The sequence below is a fragment of the Lolium perenne genome, chromosome 3, assembly GCF_019359855.2.
Source record: "Lolium perenne isolate Kyuss_39 chromosome 3, Kyuss_2.0, whole genome shotgun sequence".
Lineage (NCBI taxonomy): Eukaryota > Viridiplantae > Streptophyta > Magnoliopsida > Poales > Poaceae > Lolium > Lolium perenne.
Genome location: NC_067246.2, coordinates 46,855,837 through 46,874,931, shown reverse-complemented (window position 1 = coordinate 46,874,931; position 19,095 = coordinate 46,855,837). Strand labels below are relative to the sequence as shown.

The window sequence follows — 19,095 nt, the reverse complement described above, 5'->3', positions numbered from 1 at the left end:
TACAACAAGTAGAACAAGTGGAGGAAGAAAGAAATGTTGTTTAGCTCCTCTATGCATATAAAAAGTATTTGTTAACAAGGTTGATCAAGTCTTGCCACCAAATAAATTTTACATAGCATAAGAAGAAATAAACCTCAAATCAATCATGTTACCTTGAATTGTATTGATATGGATCCAATCATAATATTTTGGTATCCTTCTTTAGGCTCATATATAGGACAATCAATAGCTCCAATTTTGATAGTTCTCACATTAGAAATTGTATTAACTCCACATACTTTATCAATCCTCTTGGGAAAATAAATGGTATGCTCCTTGTCATCAACATTGAAAGTAACTTTTCCTTTATTGCAATCAATAACAGCCCCTGCGGTGTTAAGAAAAGGTCTCCCAAGAATAATAGACATATTATCATCTTCAGGCATTTCCAACACAACAAAATCAGTTAATATCAAGCAGTTATTAGTAACTTGAACAGGAACACCCTCACATATACCAACAGGAATAGCAGTAGATTTATTAGCCATTTGCAAAGATATATCAGTTGGTATCAACTTATCTAAATAAAGTATCTTATAAAGAGAAAAAGGCATAACACAAACACCTGCTCCCAAATCACATAGAGCAGTTCTAACATAATTATTCTTAATAGAACAAGGAATAGTCGGTATACCTGGGTCGCCCAACTTCTTTGGAACTTTGCCATTGAAAGAGTAATTAGCAAGCATAGTGGAAATCTCCTCATTAGGAATTTTCCTTTTGTTAGAGACAATATCTTTCATATACTTTGAATAAGGAGGCAATTTAATAGCATCAGTCAAAGGGATTTGCAAGAATAAAGGTTTCATCCAATCGCAAAATTTATTATAGTGTTCTTCTTCCTTTGATTTTAGTTTCTTAGCAGGAAAAGACATTTGCTTTTGAACCCGAGGTTCTCTTTCATTACCATGTTTCTTAGCAGTAAAATCTTCTTTAGTATACTTTTTATTTTTGGCATGCTTTTCAGGTTCATCTTCAACTTCTTCTTTATCAGAAGCATCATTCTTATCATTATCTTTATCATGTTCATTACCACTTTCAGTTTCAGCATCAGAAATAGAAATACTATTAGGATCATTAACAGGTTCAGAGGATTCTACAACATTTTTATGTTTCTTCTTCTTTTTCTTAGAAGGAGCACTAGGTTCAATTCGTTGAGAATCTTGTTCAACTCTTTTGGGATGCCCCTCAAGATATAGAGGATCCTGGTTAGAAACACCGCCTCTAGTTGTTACTCCATATGCATGTTTTTCTTTAGAGCTATTTTTTAACAAGTCATTTTGCACTTTAGTGAGTTGATCAATTTGAGTTTGAACCATTTGAAAATGTTTAACAAGCATCTTAACATCATTGGAGGTTCTCTCCACAATATCATGCAAATTACTAATAGCTTGGGAATTTCCATTAGATGATTCTCTACTCTCATATTAAAATTTTCTTGCTTAACAATATAATTATCAAACTCGTCTAAGCATTGAGCAGGAGGTTTTGAATACGGAATATCTTCCTTAGTAAAGCGTTGAAGAGAGTTTACCTCAATCATGGATGAAGGGGAATTATCTTACATAAATCTTCTATGGGAGGTAAGTTCTTCACATCTTCAGATTTAATACCTTTCTCCTTAAGAGACTTCTTGGCTTCCCTCATATCTTCATCATTTAATTTAATTAAACCCCTCTTCTTCAATATTGGCGTCGGAGTTGGTTCAGGTGTAGTCCAATCATCATGATTCCGGCCTATTTTAGCCAATAATTCTTCAGCTTCGTCTGGTCTTTTCCTGAAAACACAACCAGCACAACTATCCAAATATGCTCTAGACTCAATGGTTAGTCCACTATAAAATATATCAAGTAAATCATGCTTTTCCAAATCATGTCCAGGTCGAGCTCTGATAAGAGAACAAAATCTTGCCCAAGCTTCAGGCAATTTCTCTCCATCTTCCTGATCAAAGCTATAAATTTTCTGCAAAGCAGCATGTTGAGCAATAGCAGGAAAGTATTTCCGAAAGAAAACATCAAGCAAATCACCTAGACAATTAATAGAACCAGGAGGCAAACTATTATACCAAGTTTTAGCATCATCCTTTAATGAGAAAGGAAAAAATTTAGCAACAAAATAAGTACGCATCTTGACATCATCAGAAAACAAGCTACTCAAAGTAGAAAGTTCATTCATGTGTTCTACAGCACTTTCTTTTTCAGTACCACAAAAGGGTGTTTTCTCAACAATAGCTATATGAGATAGATCAAGAGAAAAATCATAATCTTTATCCTTAATGCTTATAGGAGATGTGGCAAATTTAGGATCAGGAGACAGTTTATATCTAACAGTATGTTGTGCCAGAAACTTTTTAATTTTTCTTGCATCAGCAGTAGCATTGCATTTATCAATAAAATCATGATCAAGTTCCACATAATCCTCATCAGGATCATCACTACAGTATTCAACAGACTCAGGTGAATTAACAGGTGTAGCAGTATTTTCATTAGGAGTTTCAGCAGTTTCAATTTGTCTAGACCTAGCAATTCTAGCATCTAGAAAAGATCCCAATAAACCACTATCATCAAGCACAGTAGAAACATCACCAATATTATAAGAGTTTTCAGATTCAGCAGAAGTACCGGCAAGTGAAGCTTGCGGTGGTGAAACAAGTTGACTTATCACAGATGGTGAATCAAGAGCAGCAGAGGTACTCAGAGTTGTACCTTTTCTCGTAGTGGATGGTAATATGGCGACTTTAGAATCGCGAGATTTACCCATGATGGAGAATTTGTAGCGAACAACATCAATCCAAGTGAACTTCCAAATAAAGCTATGCTCCCCGGTAACGGCACCAGAAAATAGTCTTGATAACCCACAAGTATAGGGGATCGCAACAGTCTTCGCGGGAAGTAAAACTCAATTTATTGATTCGACACAAGGGGAGACAAAGAATACTTGAAAGCCTTAACAGCGGAGTTGTCAATTCAGCTGCACCTGAAAACAGACTTGCTCGCAAGAGTTTATCAGTAGTAACAGTTTTATAGTAGTAGCAGTAGTGAAATAACAGCAGCGGTGGAACAAAGACAGCAGTAGTGATTATAGTAAACAGCAGGATTAAAATACTGTAGGCACAGGGATGGATGACGGGCGTTGCATGGATGAGAGAAACTCATGTAACAATTAAAGCAGAGCATTTGCAGATAATAATAAAACGGTGTCCAAGTACTAAGCAATCCATAGGCATGTGTTCCGTATATAGTCGTACGTGCTCGCAATGAGAAACTTACACAACATCTTTTGTCCTACCAGCCGGTGGCAGCCGGGCCTCTAGGGAATCTACTGGAAATTAAGGTACTCCTTTTAATAGAGCACCGGAGTAAAGCATTAACACTCCGTGAACACATGTGATCCTCACATCACTGCCTTCCCCTCCGGTTGTCCCAATTTCTGTCACTTTGGGGCCTCGGGTTCCGGACAACGACATGTGTATACAACTTGCAGGTAAGATCATAAAACAATGCATATCATCATGAAACAATAACATGTTCAGATCTGAGATCATGGCACTCGGGCCCTAGTGACAAGCATTAAGCATAACAAGTTGCAACAATATCATCAAAGTACCAATCACGGACACTAGGCACTATGCCCTAACAATCTTATGCTATTACATGACCAATCTCATCCAATCCCTACCATCCCCTTCAGCCTACAGCGGGGGAATTACTCACACATGGATGGGGGAAACATGGCTGGTCGATGGAGAGGCGTCGGTGGTGATGATGGCGATGATTGATGTCTACTCACACTTCTTTTCCTGTAGACAGTGTTGGGCCTCCAAGAGCAGAGGTTTGTAGAACAGCAGCAAGTTTCCCTTAAGTGGATCACCCAAGGTTTATCGAACTCAGGGAGGAAGAGGTCAAAGATATCCCTCTCAAGCAACCCTGCGATCACAATGCAAGAAGTCTCTTGTATCCCCAACACACCTAATACACTTGTCAGATGTATAGGTGCACTAGTTCGGCGAAGACATAGTAAAATGCAAGTGGTATGAATGAATATGAGCAGTAGTAACGGCGCCAGAAAATAGCTTGCTGGCGTGCAGTTGATGGTGCTATTATTGCAGGAAGTAAAGATGCAGTAGAACAGTAAATAAGCGATGATTGTAGTATTTGGAAACAAGGTCTAGGGATCATACTTTCACTAGTGGACACTCTCAACATTGATCACATAATAAAACCACTCTACACTCTCTTGTTGGATGATGAACACCATTAATTGTGTAGGGCTACAAGAGCACCTCAATGCCGGAGTTAACAAGCTCCACAACATTCGATGTTCATATTTAAATAACCTTAGAGTGCATGATAGACCAACGCAATTATACCGAGTACTAACATAGCATGCACACTGTCACCAACAGACTATGAAAGGAGGAATAGATCACATCAATACCATCATAGTAATAGTTAACTTCATAATCTACAAGAGATCACAATCATAAACTACGCCAAGTACTACATGATGCACACACTGTCACCATTACATCATGGAGGAGGAATAGAGTACTTTAATAACATCACTAGAGTAGCGCATAGATTAATAGTGATACAAAGCTCATCATATGAATCTCAATCATGTAAGGCAGCTCATGAGATCATTGTATTGAAGTACAAGGGAGAGAGATTAACCACATAGCTACCGGTACAGCACTTAGCCTCGATGGAGAACTACTCCCTCCTCATGGGAGATAGCAGCGGTGATGAAGATGGCGGTGGTGTCGATGGAGATGCCTTCTGGGGGCACTTCCCCGTCCCGGCGACGTGCCGGAACAGAGACTCCTGTGCCCCAGATCTTGGCTTTGCGATGGCGGCGGCTCTGGAAGGTTTCTCGTACCGTGGCTTATTCGTCTCGATGTTTTAGGTCAGGACGGCTTAAATAGGCGGAGAATCGGAGTCGGAAGGGTTACGGGGGTGCCACACAACAGGGGGCGCGCCCCCCTGGGCCGCGCCGCCCACACGTGTGGGGCCCACAGGGCTCCCCTCTGGTGCCTCTCCGGTGTTCTGGAAGCTTCGTGGAATTATAAGATGCTGGGCGTTGATTTCGTCCAATTCCGAGAATATTTCCTTACTAGGATTTCTGAAACCAAAAACAGCAGAAAACAGAACTGGCACTTCGGCATCTCGTCAATAGGTTAGTTCCGGAAAATGCATAAATATGACATAAAGTATGTATAAAACATGTACATATTGTCATAAAACAAGCATGGAACATAAGAAATTATCGATACGTTGGAGACGTATCAATGATCTCCTCCAATTCCCCGTCCCGGCGGAGTGCCAGAACGGAGTTTCTGGTCCCGAGACGGAGTTTCGCGATGGTGGCGGCGTTCTGGAGGGTTTCTGGCGACTTCGACTTCCTGTCTCGCGTTTTTAGGTCGAAGACCTTAAGTAGTCCAGAGGGGGGCGTCAGAGGCCAGCCCAGGCGGCCACACAATAGGGCGGCGTGCCCCCCTCCTGGGCCGTGCCGGCCTAGTGTGTGGGGGCCTCGGGCCTCCACCACGCTTGCCCTTCTGGCTCCGTAAATCTTCTGGAAAAATAAGACCTTCGACATAAATTCCGGGGATTTTCCTGAAAGTTGGATTTCTGCACAAAAACGAGACACCAGAGCAATTCTGCTGAAAACAGCGTTAGTCCGTGTTAGTTGTATCCAAAATACACCAATTAGAGGCAAAACAATAGCAAAAGTGTTCGGGAAAGTAGATACGTTTTGGACGTATCACATATCAATGGATGCCTATTTGCTGTAGCCGTGTGGGTGCTGTTGGTCCGACGGTAAGGTTGAGAGGCCATTAAGCTCTCCGGTCCTAGGTGGACGTCTTGTGAAATAGGGTCTATGAAGGATTGTATCATGCCCGTGAATCAAGCGCTCCTGATTAGTATGCGATCGAGGGCCCTCTAAATACAAAAGGGTGGGTGCAGTTCGCGGAGAAGGCAGTGATTGGTTTGGTTCTTATATTGGGACTCACACAAAGGAAGTGTGGACGGGAAAGTACGCCCGGTTGGAAACAAGGATAAGTTCTCATATGGGAAAAATAACGCACCTCTGCAGAGTGTATCAAATTGTGGCTTGTCACTCCCTGTTCTGGGAAGGGAACTACGAACGCGGCAGAAAGGAACTCCGTGAAGTTCTGGTCAACTTGTGAAGACTGGCGGGCATAGTTTTCGGAATAAAATAAACCTTTTGAAGAAATGTTTACGAAACATGCATTGATCTGAGATCTTCTGATCAATGGTCGTAGCTAGTGCATCAAACACATTTTCTTTTGAGCTTGTTGAGTACCCCTGTACTTACTTTCTTTCTAAACCCTTGCTAGACTGTGAGACTGAAGAGGAGGCATGCATCGGAGCACCTGAAGGCGAATATGACTTGGTCTACGAGGAGCCAGACTTGTCCGGAGGTGTCTAAGGAGTAGACTATGGGATAGTCTACGGCACCGAAGAAGTGGAGGCAGAGGAGTAGAGTTATGTTGTAGGCATAGTAGAGCCGAGTAGCGTAGTGGCTTACCTAAATAAGTTGTTGAGAACTCAGCATGTCTACCTTAGTAGTATGAGTTGTAATAGTACCTAGAACAAGTTTAAGTCCTTATGGTGTTCTCATCGGACCTGTGAGAATACCGAGTTGTTGAGAACATATGGTTTGTAATAATAATGTGAAGTGCTTATGACCTACAATGTTTCTTTTGTACCACTCTAAGGGATGTGATATTTGTGAAGAAGCCTCTTCATGAGTATCATATCAACGACTTGTATACTACAAAATGAAGTGGTATGATGGGTCACCGCACACTTGAAGGGGAGGCCAGTGTTGCGCGCCATGGCCGGCGATGGAGCGGGTCAATCTAGGCCCAACGGGCCTAGCTGCCCTGCTGGTAGCTGCGGTCGTCCCTAGAGCGATCTCGCTCGTTGGTGACCCCGTGTGCAGCGCTGGCTTGTCTGGCGGCCGCGTTCTCGCCAGTCTCCTCATTGGCATCCAGGCAGTTCGTCGCCTCCTCTGTTGTCCGCTGGTGGCGTGGGGGTTAATGGTGCGGCTTTGAATAAAGGTGGTTGTCCTAGGGTTTCAACTCACGCTAAAATGATGATCTGCCGAATATGAGCCCCCATCGATCTGGTTAGAGTGTCGTGTTCCGGAAGGCTCCGACGGTGAGTTCCATTGGGCGATCATTGCCCGGAGATTGCTGAATCGGGTGAGATTTGGTTATGTGCACCCGTGTTTTTCGCTGGCCATTTGGTTTCGAATGGAGCGCTGCGAAGCTCTGTTGGTTGTTACCATCAGGGAGCTCGCTTTCTTGATCCATGGTGAAGTCAGCCGGCAGAGAATGCCATTGAAGTCATGATCTGAGGACTAGCAATGGTGGTCCCGGTCTTTATGGCGATGAGGAATAATTGTCTTGTTGATTTCTGAAAATTCAAGATCTGGTTTTAATTGGTTGTGTGTGAGGCACTATTTTGTGAGCAAGGACTTTCTCTAGGGTGAAAACTTAAAATCTTTGATCTGACGATGACGGTGTTTATGCATTGTTTTCTTCTTAAAGACGTCGTTTTTGGTGAAGTTGGACTTATGATGTTGTTTTGGTGGTGTTAGTGCGATATGTAGCGGGACTTTTATTTTATTGTAATTTTTTCTTTAGTTATATGCATCCGTATTGCCAATAGGTAATACGTTGTTGGCAGATGCTAGATGTAATTGGTATCTTTACGATATTAATATATACTCTTTGTCGAAAAAAATCCTCAAGCGGAAAGAAAAATAGAACTGTTGAGCCCAAGAAGTATAGTATAGGGGTGAATCGAAGCAAATCACAAATCACAAATGCCATTACTCGATATCCTTGTCCGAAAGTCAAATTGGTGCTGGCCTTTAGTTTACTGTCGTAGCGCTCGATCGAAGCTAGTACGCCTAGCTAGTGCGCGATCTTCTCGAATACGTCGTTGATGAAGGCATTCCTCAGCGCTGGCCGCGGCTTCTCCGCCGGCAGCGCCGACGGCGACGTGGTGTCGGTGTTGGACGTGGACGTCTCCCCAGCCGGGGCCTTCTCCCCGGCGGGATCCTTCACCACGGCTTCCTCCGCCGCGGGATGCTTCTTCTCCGGCTTGGGCGCCATGGATACTTCCCCGATCGAGGAGAGAGGCGTGGTGTGGTGGGGTTTGGCTGGTGGATGAACTGGGCCAGCACCAATTGCCTTTCGGACCTGCGGTTCGATGTGGAGATGAGAGGATTTTATACGCGAAAGAGATTGCATCCGGGAGCGGGGCGCCGGCGACGAGTACCTTATCAAGTTGACAAGTTGCGCCTGGGCGAACATGGCCATGTTGGCCGGCCAGCGCCTCCCTTCCGGCCATTATTTTAGGCAATGTTGGCAGGTTGCTCATCAAGTTGTCAACATGCATGATCAGTTGATCACACATCTCGATGAATGGTAGCGTCCGCCGCCTGAACGCTATATATGCTCAATTCGTTCGACATGTCTTGCAATAGTGCGCTACAGTTTCATGCCAACGATAGCAAGTAAACCGGGCAAACGGCAGCAAGACACTGAAAGATACTGTACTACAAATCATCTCTGCGGCCGGCCATGATACACAGAGAAACAGTGATCAAATAGCTCATCAATGTAGATCAAAAGTTCAGAATACCATAACCATGTACAAATATATTTCGGGTGAAGCCGTGTACCGTATTAGCAAATATTTTTGCTAGTAAAAGAAACCCAGAACCCTGCGCCCCGTGTTCTTTCTCATGGCATCTTCATCATGGTCCATGATGCCAGCAGAGGTGCTGAGGACGATGTCGCCGCATAACTATCTTACCAGATCAACTCCTTAAAAGATCAATTCCAGAGTTGATCATTGGTTTCATATAACGAACTAACCTGACGTGAGGGGAGCAGCCTGTTCAGTCTTCCATTCAGCTTCATAATTACGTTACCGGATCACGGGATCAGTGATCATCCACATACTCGAATGCACCAATGCATCCTGCACTCGGAAAAGCATCATCGCTTCATCAGCCCATGCACACAGCCACACAGGTACATCACACATGGTGATCTGCAGGAAGCAAATATACATCAGAGATAACGACACAAGTAGCAGCCAACGATCAGTTTGGTGTGTTCCGCCAATATTACTAGCACTGCTGTTGCTGCACATTCAGCCAATTATCATCAACACGGCCACAGATCCCAAACGGCTGGGAGCCTGCATGGTTATGAACCATCAAGAGCGCACGTAGTTTTTTTTACAACATATTAATGGAGACATTGTCTGCTTCCTAAACAAGAGAAGAAAAATGATTGCTCGATGCTGTTGCTAGCCTGACACCGAGAAAAAACAAATGGAACCATCCATGCTTGTCAGAGTTAAGCTGTTGAAGCGTATGAATAATCGTTTCTTGCTTTGCTTCTATACGCCGAGGTACAGCAACAGTTTGTACATGTAATGGATCTATTGTACAACAAACCAACTGTGCGGTCTAAGCAAACAAGGGAAAAACTTCCACAACAGACGCTAGATATCTGCTGGAACTTTTTCCCCTTTGGGTGGATGAGCACCAAAGTATCCCAATGGATTGTATTATCCAGGCTTCCAGCAGAGTTCCTGGTTTTGCCACGAAAATAAAAGCAGAGTTCCTGGTAACAATGCAACAACCAAAAAACATTCAATCAGATCACACTATGTATCTGAAGTGTCTACTAGGCTACAACCGTAATAGACAAACGAAAATGAATTATGAAATGGCACTGCGAGTATCACCTGTACAGTTTGGAAGAAACATGAGACCTTGCCCAGATGGTCCGCAGCAGATAAACAGTACAGTGGAAACCAGCAAAACTGGCATCTGTACAGATGGACACACCATCAGAAGTGGCGATTGTGCTGTACAGACCATGATTTACAGACACCATGTTCCTGTATATAGCACACCTTCAGTTTTCTCACCGTAGCAGTTAACATGCTAGCTTAGTGCAGATATAAACTCAAACTAAAGCATATAATATGGCGGATAAGGTGTACCATGCAGATAACTCCAAGACCCTTTTATAGTCGCCGAGCTTATATTTTGAGGAGCTACATATAACAATGTCATGTCCAGATTCATCAACCGCACATGGATAATGTCCTGAAGCATGAAAATGTGGAATAAGGCATGCATCCGGCATGATTCAGATTTATCAGCCACTCCAACCATCAAGATTTCGTCCATTTTGCTTTACATGCTCAAAACCTCAGGCATCGCCATATCACTGTTACAAAAATTAAATGTCCATGTTACTCGATCGGAATAACACAGTGTCCAAATATTATTTAATCTTATTTTTATAATTTGACTATGAAAAATCGTACTCCCTCCGGTTTAAAATAATTGCCCAAAAATGGATGTACCTAGACATGTTTTAGTGTGTAGATACAGCTATTTTTGGGCAATTATTTTGAACCGGAGGAAGTAGATAGTTTTCTGTTCAATTTTAGATCTGAAACAGCAAATAGTTAATGTTAAGCTTTCAGAGTTTAAGTGTTCATCTTTGTTATTTCATTCCTTGCGGTTACAATTAAAGCAGCATATTAATCATTGAGATGAAGCATGCAATCGGACTATTTTGGAGTAGCCAGACAATCTTTACTATGAAAAAGGGAAACTGTCATAAAAGAAACACCACCAAGAAACGACAAAAAAAAATGACACTGAGAGTTCTAGCAATTGACACAGTATTGTCAAACTAAAATCTAGTAACTATTAAAATATGGCATCAAGTACAAGACCTAGAGTGAGATAGTGCACCTGAAACAAGCAGTTGTATATTGTGGCAGCCCCAGATTTTTCATGCAGCAACTGCTCAGGGAGCTCCTCGGTGTGATGTGAGTCAGACTACTTGAGTAAAGGATACCATTAAAAGGGTGACCATCAACATCAGGTTAGCAGCAGTATAGTATCTTGCTTGCTGGTCATCACAGAAGTTCCTAAAAGAAGAGCTCTATATGTGCGCCAGTTCGGTTGCACCCCTTGCTTAATCATATCATTGTATATTCCTAAACCCATATCAATTTCACCATGGATATTGCACCACCGTATCAAAATATTGTATGCTACAATATCAGGCTTTAATCCTTTGTACAACATTTCATTCCAAAGCTCAAACGCTTTATTTGTATCACCCTTCTTGCAGAGTTCATGTATTACTGTAGAATAGCTGATGCAATCAGGAGAAAAGCCATATTCAGTACTCTTACGAATAAGGTCAATTGCTTCTTGAATCTGCCCAACCTTACAGAACCCCTTGATCAATGTGTTAACTGTCACTATGTTAGCAAGAGAGCCACGAAGCATGGCAAAATAGAGATCTTTAGCTGTCTCCAGGTCCCCTTGAGTTGTAAAATAATCAAGAAAACAATTATAAGTGTAATTGTTAGGAAGGAAGTGGCTGGCTAACATTTCTTTACAAAGGAGCTCTGCGCTGCTCAAATGCCCTGACTTGCAGAGATTATTTACTAAAACTGTATACGTGACGGTATTTGGAAAGCAGCCATCAGCAATCATCTTATCCCAACAATTTAATGCTTCAATCATGTTCCCAGCTTTTGAGTGCATGTTAATCATGCATGTATGGAACACATTGTCTGGCCTGACACTATTTTGTTTCATTTCCCTCAGTAACATACAGGATTTTTCCGCATCATGCTGTTCCAAAGCTGCATATACAATAATGGTAAAGCTGACAAGATCAAGTTTGACTCCCCGCATTGCCATCTCATTCCAAACACCATATGCTTCAGTCCATCTTCCTTCTCTACAGAATCCATGCATAAGTGCGGCTAGGCTAAATTTGTTTAGCAAAGAACAGTTCTTTTCTATATCAGCAGCAAACTCGTTCGCTTTCGACACTCCACTGGTCAGGCATATTCCACTTATCAATGACCTATAGGTGTAATTGTCAGGTTTAAGGCCCCTATCCACCATCTCATCATATAACTGGAATGCCTTTCGTATATTACCTACCAGGCAATACCCTTCTATCATGACATTAAAAGTTGCTTCATTTGGTAATAGGTTTCTGTCAATCATCTTATTAAACAACCGAGAAGCTTCATCCATCTTTTTATCCTTGCAGAAGCCATTGATAAGTGCTGTGAACGTATAAGTATTCCATGCAACACCCTTCTCAGCCATCTCCCTGTGGAGTTCCGCAGCACTGGACAGATCCCCTTTTCTACAGAAACCAGCTATAAGTGGAGAATATGAAGCTGCATTGGGTGTCACTCCCATATCAGCCATCTCGCTCAGAAAGCTCAGTGCCCTGTCCAAATCATCCTGTTTGCAGCAACCGTTAATTAAGGAATTGTAAGGATAAACCGTCACTCTGACACCCTTCTCCCTCATCCTATCAAACATATCAAGTGCATCCTCCATCATCCCCCTTTTGCAAAATGAATGTATCAATATTGAATAGGTCACCTCATTTGGCTTAAGACCCCTGTCTAACATCTGATTGAAAAGCTTATCTGCCTCACCAAACATACCATTCTTGCACAGACTATCAAGCAATGCATTATAAGCAAATATGTTCGGCACCATGCCCAACTCGCCCAACCGACAAGCTAACCTGAAAGCCTCTTCAACCTTGCCCCTCTTCCGTAGCCCATCAAGCATAAATGAGCAATTGGCCTCTGATGGCACAAAGCCTAGCCTGGCCATGTCATATGTCGTTCTCAATGCCATTTCCAGCTCCTCCGTCCGACAAAACCCATACACCAGCGTCCGGTAAGTCACTTCATCAGCTGCAACTCCTCTCGCCACCATGCTATTCTTCACCTCCACCGCCTCCTGAACACGCTGATTCTTGCACAAACCATACATCAACACATTGTACGGCACCACGCTGACCTTGACCCCCTCATCCTGCATCCTAGCCACAAGCCCCTTCGCGCCATCGATGTTACGGGCCTCGCAGTAAGCCCGAATCCCAGCCGTGTAAAGATACTCGTCCAGACGAACGCCGGACTGAAGCATTTCATCGAACACAGCACGGGCAAGGGTGAACTGACGAATCTTGACAAGAGAGAACAAAATCTGGGAAACCGTGTATTGGTTCGGGGTGATACCGGCGGATAGGGAGAGGTGAAGGACGGCGGCTGCGTCGCGGGCGCGGCGGAGGCGGAGGTACGAGGAGGCGAGAAGCGTGGCGGCGGCGGCGGTGGCGGCAGGTGGGAAGGGGGAGAGCGAGGAGGCGTGGGAGAGGGAAGAGAAGGAGGAGGAGGCGGAAGGGGAGGAGGACGCGAGGGAGAGCAGGAGGGAGGCGGCGTGTGGGGAGGGCGGCGGGGAGGACGGCGAGGCGGAGACGAATGTGAGCGCGAGGAGGGAGAGGCAGAGCGGGGAGACGAGGTGGGGAGGCAGGAGGAGGAGGAAGCGGCGGGAGAGGTCCGGGCGGGAGAGCGACGCCGGGAGGAGGAGGAGCGAGGAGACGTGGGCGGGGGCGAGGCGGCTGCGGAGCGCCGGCGACGCGAGCGCGGGCGGCCAGGTGGAGGGCGGGGTGTGGTGCAGGATGTCGGCGAGGAGCTTGACCATGCCGGAATGGGAGGTGGTGGGCGTGGGGTTGGCATCGCCGGCGATGTTCCGGCGTGGTGGAGGAGGCATCAGGCGAGCCGGCGGTGAGGGCCGCCGGAGTCCGTGACGGGTCGGCTGGTGGCAACCTATCAGCTGGGGGAATGACGATAGACGGGGCTGTAGAGTGTTTTTTTTAACAGGGGCTGTAGAGTGTTGACAAGCAGCTATGACTAGGTGAGTACCGTCCAGTGGGCCCCCATGGCGCCTGGAGGCCGGCTGCGTCATGGCCCCATCTTTGACCTCCATGGTCACTTTTTTCTTCCTTTCGTGCACAATCTTTTCATTTAGTGGACTAGTATTGACGGCCGTACACATATACCGGTTCGGGTTTTTGACCTAGAAAACAGGCGATTGCTGGCGACTAGGGTTTCTGCCTTCCACGTCGGTCTTCTATCGGCGAGAAGTCTCTCCTTCCTACATCGATCTGGGCGCGCTTCCTCGGGGCTTCCTCAGAACTTGATGTAGGAGCATGGCGTCCCCTCAGGCGAGCGCTATGGACTCGACCAGCGGTTCTAGGTCGAAGAAGCAAGGTAATCTGGATGATATGCTGATGCGGCTCGGGATAGATGAGGATGAGATTGATGATCTCGTGTTCGAGGATGAGGAAGACGTTCTGAAACAAGGTATGAAGTGGATGGCTTTGGCTAGGGTTCATACAGCAAATAGTTTTAGTCCCCAAACCTTTGAACAGCACATGCGTGTGTCGCTTGGAGTCCTGCTCAGGAGACCATATTCACTCCGTTAGAAGACAAGCTATTCTCTGTGCAATGCTATTGTCTAGGAGATTGGATAAAGGTAGAACAAGGGGGCCCATGGTTATTTCGTCAAAATGTTGTATCAATTGGGGCGTATGATGGTCTGGCTCCAACTGAATCAGTCGATCTAAATTTTATTAATGTGTGGATTCAGATTCACAAATTGCCAATAGGTTACAGGAGGGAATCGCTTATCAAGAACTTGGTGGAGAAGAAGGTTGGCAAGTGTGTTCCTGTCGAGCTTAATGTGTAAGGGATTGGAAATTTTGTCCGAGTTAGGGTTCGTCTGGATGTTCCTCTACCTTTGGCTCGGATGGTAACAATTTCTCGGGAGAAGCAGCGGGAATTCTATGCAGTAAATATGAGAAGACACCCAAATTTTGTGGTTTTTGTGGTCTTCTTGGTCATATCCATACCGAATGTGGTACTGGGGAACATGATGAGAACACGCTCAAGTAGGGGGATTCTATCAAGGCGGATTATGATACGTGGAAAGTAAGATTTACGGCTGGTGGCAGAGGAGGTTTTGGTGGTGGTCGTGGACGTGATCCATCTGGTAGGGGGAGGGGTATGTATGGTCGTGGTGATAATATAAGCTGGAGGTTTAATGCGATGAATAATATTGATGGTGGCAGTGCTTCTGATATGCAAGATACTGCTACAAGTCTTGTGAAAGACAAAGATGTTGATTTGCTTGCTAGCGATAATAACTTCACCGGGGCAAAAAGGGGACTTGAGTTTAACCAGGAGAAAGATGATCACGCGTAGCTCCCGCTCGTTGGTCTGGTAGGTGATCCGCGTGCAATGGCGCTGGATATTGCCCCAGTAGCTCCTCCGGCAGTAGGTGTGATAGCAGACAAGGGCATGAAAAAGAGATCGAAAAGGGATGGGACCAATTCAAACAATTATGTAGGATCGGTGGACTCTAGCAAGGGGTCTGTCCGGTCGCAATGAAACTCGTATGTTGGAACTATCGGGGAATGCGCAAGTCCTTGGCAGTTTGTGCGCTCCTGGAACTCCAGGCGTGGCTAAAACCGGATGTGCTTTTTCTGTCTGAGGCACATTTGTGTAAAGTTAAGGAGGAATCTTTGAAACGGAGATTGTTGTTTGATGAGATGTTGGTTGCCGGGAGTGATGGCAGAAGTGGTGGTTTGGTCTTTTTCTGGAATAATGATATAACAGTTTCTTCTAAGGAGGTGGAGCAGAATTTCATTGGCATCCGTATTAATGAAAATAGTGAGGCGGGATGGCGCTTTATTGGTTTCTATGGTGAGCCTAGTAGTGATACAAAGCATCTGTCATGGGATTATATTCGATCTCTTCATGCAGCAATTGACCTCCCATGGATTATGGTGGGTGATTTTAATGAAATTCGTTATTCAAATGAGAAAGAAGGAGGTGCTTCCAGATCCCTTCGCTGTATGCAAGCTTTTAGAGATGTTCTTAATGACCGTGATTTGGAAGACATGGGTTATGAGGGGGATATTTTCACCTGGAGAAGAGGGAAAATCCGGGAGAGGCTAGACCGTGCGGTTTGTAATCCTAGATGGGCAGATATGTTCCCTATTGCAGGTGTGGTAAACGAGGACTTTGGTAAGTCAGATCATCGCCCTATTCTTGTTGATACTGCACGGCTAGATGGATTTAATTGCAGCATGTGATATCACCTCTTCAGTTCGAGGCTCGCTGGCTGTGTGAGAGTTCGGTAGAATCTATTATTCAGACGGCATGGGACAGAGCCAAGTTGATCCATGCGGAGGCTTCTCTCAGTGCTCACACGGCAGAGGTACATGAGGCACTTAATAGTTGGGATAAACATGTGCTTAAGGGCTTCAAGCTGAACTGAACCGGGTCATGTCTGGTCCACTGTCGGATGAGGCTATTTCTAAACAGAGAGATATTCAGCTCAAAATGGAAAATCTATCAGAACAAGAGGAGCTTTATTGGGTTCAGCGTGGTAGGGTCAACTGGCTCCAACACGGTGACCAGAATACGGCGTTCTTTCACCGTTTTGCTTCAGGACGTCGGAAACGGAATTTTATTAAATATTTGAAGAATGATTCTGGAGAGGTTACAGAAGACCAGGATCAAATAATGGACCTAGCCAGCAACTATTTCCAGACGTTGTTTACTGCGGAGGTCCAGGACCCAGATCCTACTGTTATAAATAAAGTACTTCCTTCTGTTACTACTGAGATGAATGGGAAATTGCTAGCTCCATATTCGAGAGAGGAAGTTAAAAAGGCTCTTTTTAATATTGGGGTGATGGGTTTCATGCTATCTTCTATAAACGATTCTGGCATATTATTCGAGAGGATCTTACTGATGAGGTTCTCCTAGCAGTTAATTCAAGAGTAATACCAGAAGGCTGGAATAACACTACAATTGTGCTAATTCCAAAGGTGGAGAAACCGGAATTGATCACACAATTCAGGCCTATTAACTTATGTAATGTGGTATATAAGGTGATTGCAAAACTGCTTGCTCAGAGAGTCAAATATATCCTTCCAGAGATTATTTCTACCATGCAAAGTGCATTTGTTCCGGGCAGACTTATTACTGACAATGTACTGGTGGCGTATGAGAGTTATCACACTATCAAAAATAAAAAGTTTGGAAATTTTGGATTTTGTGCTGTGAAACTGGATATGCATAAGGCATATGATAGAGTGGAGTGGGCTTTTCTGAGGAGGATCTTGGTGCGTTTGGGTTTTGATCCTACTTGGGTTGACCTTACTATGGCTTGTGTCTCCTCGGTAAGGTACCAGGTTCGTCTGAATAATGGCTTGTCTGATTATATTTATCTGTCTAGGGGACTCCGTCAAGGGGATCCTCTATCACCTTATATGTTTCTTCTTTGCGCGGAAGGACTCTCTAGCCTGCTCAAGTTTGAGGAGAATGCGAGGAATTTAATTGGCGTCAAGGTTTGTAGAGATGCACCTGCAGTTTCACACCTCCTCTTTGCGGATGATTCACTTATTCTCAAGAGGGCTGGTCCTGATAATGCTATATGTCTTCGTAATGCTTTGAATGAGTATTGTGCTGCCTCGGGTCAACTTGTGAGTGAGGTAAAATCAAGCATCTTTTTTAGCCCATGTACTGAGGTAGATATGAAGGTGGAAATATGCATTATTCTAAATATTTTAACTGAAGCAATAACTGATAAGTATTTAGGCCTTCCTCCGCTGGTGGGGGTGGATAGGTCGGACTGTTTTTAGCATTTCATTGATAGGATCTGCAAAATCCTTAGTGGATGGAAAGAGAACAATATGTCTTTTGGTGGTAAAGAGGCGCTCATAAAAGCCGTCATCCAGGCCATCCCTGCATACGATATGTTTGTGTTTAAGCTACACAGGTAGATAATTAAAGGGATAATCACTACAATATCCAAATTCTGGTGGGGAGATGATGATCAACAGAAACATATGCACTGGTTCGCATGGTGAAAATGTGTGTGCCGGAAAAATAGGGAGGTATGGGCTTCCGTGATCTACATTGTTTTAACCTCTCTATGTTGGCAAAGCAGGTTTGGAGATTGATCTCTGTACCAGAATCTCTTTGTGCTACAATACTGAGAGCAAAATATTATCCATCCGGGGACATTCTGAATTGTCAGCTGAAAAAAGAGAGTTCCTATACATGGCAAAGCATCTGGGCAAGTATCAAAACCATCAAAAGAGGTCACATGTGGCGAGTTGGTGATGGATCCAAAATAAATATCTGGACGGATCCGTGGGTGCCTGGAAGTCCAAATCGCATGATCACTACTAGGAGAGTCAACGATGTGTTGTCTAGAGTCTCTGATCTTATAGACCCCGACACTGAGAAGTGGAATGAAGAGATATTATCTGATATTTTTTGGCATGTTGATGTGCAGCGTATTCTGAATATAACTCTAGCAAGTGGGCTAATGCAGGACTTCGTTTCTTGGCACTTCACCAAGACGGGGATCTTCTTGGTGCGCTCATGCTACCATGTGGAGTGGGATCATCAACACGGCACCAAATTAAGGAGAACCACAGGTTATGGTACATCATCGAATTTGCCTGTTTGGAAAACAATATGGTCTTTGAACGTTCCTGCGAAGGTGAAAATACATTTATGGAGATCGATTCTGGGAGCTATTCCATGTAACGGAGTGCTAGTTAATAGGCATATGATCCCGAGCTCTCAATCTTCGCTCTATCAAACTGACTGTGAAAGCATTCAGCATGCTTTCTTCCGCTGCCCGAGGGTCTTGGAATCCTTGCTCCAGGACAAATTTGGTAGTGCCTCCGAAGCTCCCTGAAGTGGATCGGAATGATCTCATTGCGGTTGATGTTTGGTATATGTGACGCCCCGGAACCGGTATCCTGAGGATTCCAGCGAACCCGCCGAAATCCACACGATATCGATTCAGAGACGCCCTCCGACACGACGTGCGCGACGAATCACACACGTGATGCCAGAGGAATTAACACGAGCGGTAACATTACAACAGGATTACAATAGAGCCCACAAGATACATATATTACAACAACGACTCCAATGAGTCAAGATACAAATATACAATACAAAGATCCAAATCATATAGAAGATCGAATACGTCCGAGTACGGACAAGATACAAATTGGACTAAGAGTCCTGAAGATAACCAGCGGCGTCCATAACCCTGCCC

At 44.3% G+C, this 19,095-nt stretch overlaps 2 protein-coding genes across 3 annotated transcripts; one reads left to right on the top strand and one right to left on the bottom strand.

Moving 5' to 3' along the window:
* Positions 1-9,433: 9,433 nt before the first annotated feature.
* Positions 9,434-13,800, bottom strand: LOC127341369 (uncharacterized). Of its 2 annotated transcripts, none has more exons than XM_051367179.2 (4): positions 10,864-13,800; positions 10,098-10,327; positions 9,837-9,992; positions 9,434-9,712 (listed from the first exon to the last, which is right to left on the bottom strand). In XM_051367179.2, the coding sequence occupies exon 1, from the start codon at positions 13,711-13,713 to the stop codon at positions 10,993-10,995; it is 2,721 nt and encodes a 906-aa protein (XP_051223139.1). In that variant the 5' UTR covers positions 13,714-13,800; the 3' UTR covers positions 9,434-9,712; positions 9,837-9,992; positions 10,098-10,327; positions 10,864-10,992. The 2 variants fall into 2 exon arrangements, with proteins under 2 accessions (XP_051223139.1, XP_051223140.1); XM_051367180.2 differs by having other exon boundaries at positions 10,098-10,203.
* A 1,618-nt stretch (positions 13,801-15,418) lies between these two features.
* On the top strand, positions 15,419-16,778 carry LOC127339286 (uncharacterized). Its single transcript, XM_051365154.1, has 2 exons — positions 15,419-16,031; positions 16,267-16,778. The coding sequence occupies exons 1-2, from the start codon at positions 15,419-15,421 to the stop codon at positions 16,776-16,778; spliced, it is 1,125 nt and encodes a 374-aa protein (XP_051221114.1).
* The last annotated feature ends 2,317 nt before the right edge of the window (positions 16,779-19,095 follow it).

Coding starts and splice junctions, on each gene's coding strand:
- LOC127339286 (XM_051365154.1), top strand. CDS start 15,419: ATGCGCAAGTCCTTGGCAGTTTGTGCGCTCCTGGAACTCCAGGCGTGG. Junction 16,032..16,266: donor TGTGGTAAACGAGGACTTTG/GTAAGTCAGATC, acceptor CATGTGCTTAAG/GGCTTCAAGCTGAACTGAAC.
- LOC127341369 (XM_051367179.2), bottom strand. CDS start 13,713: ATGCCTCCTCCACCACGCCGGAACATCGCCGGCGATGCCAACCCCACG.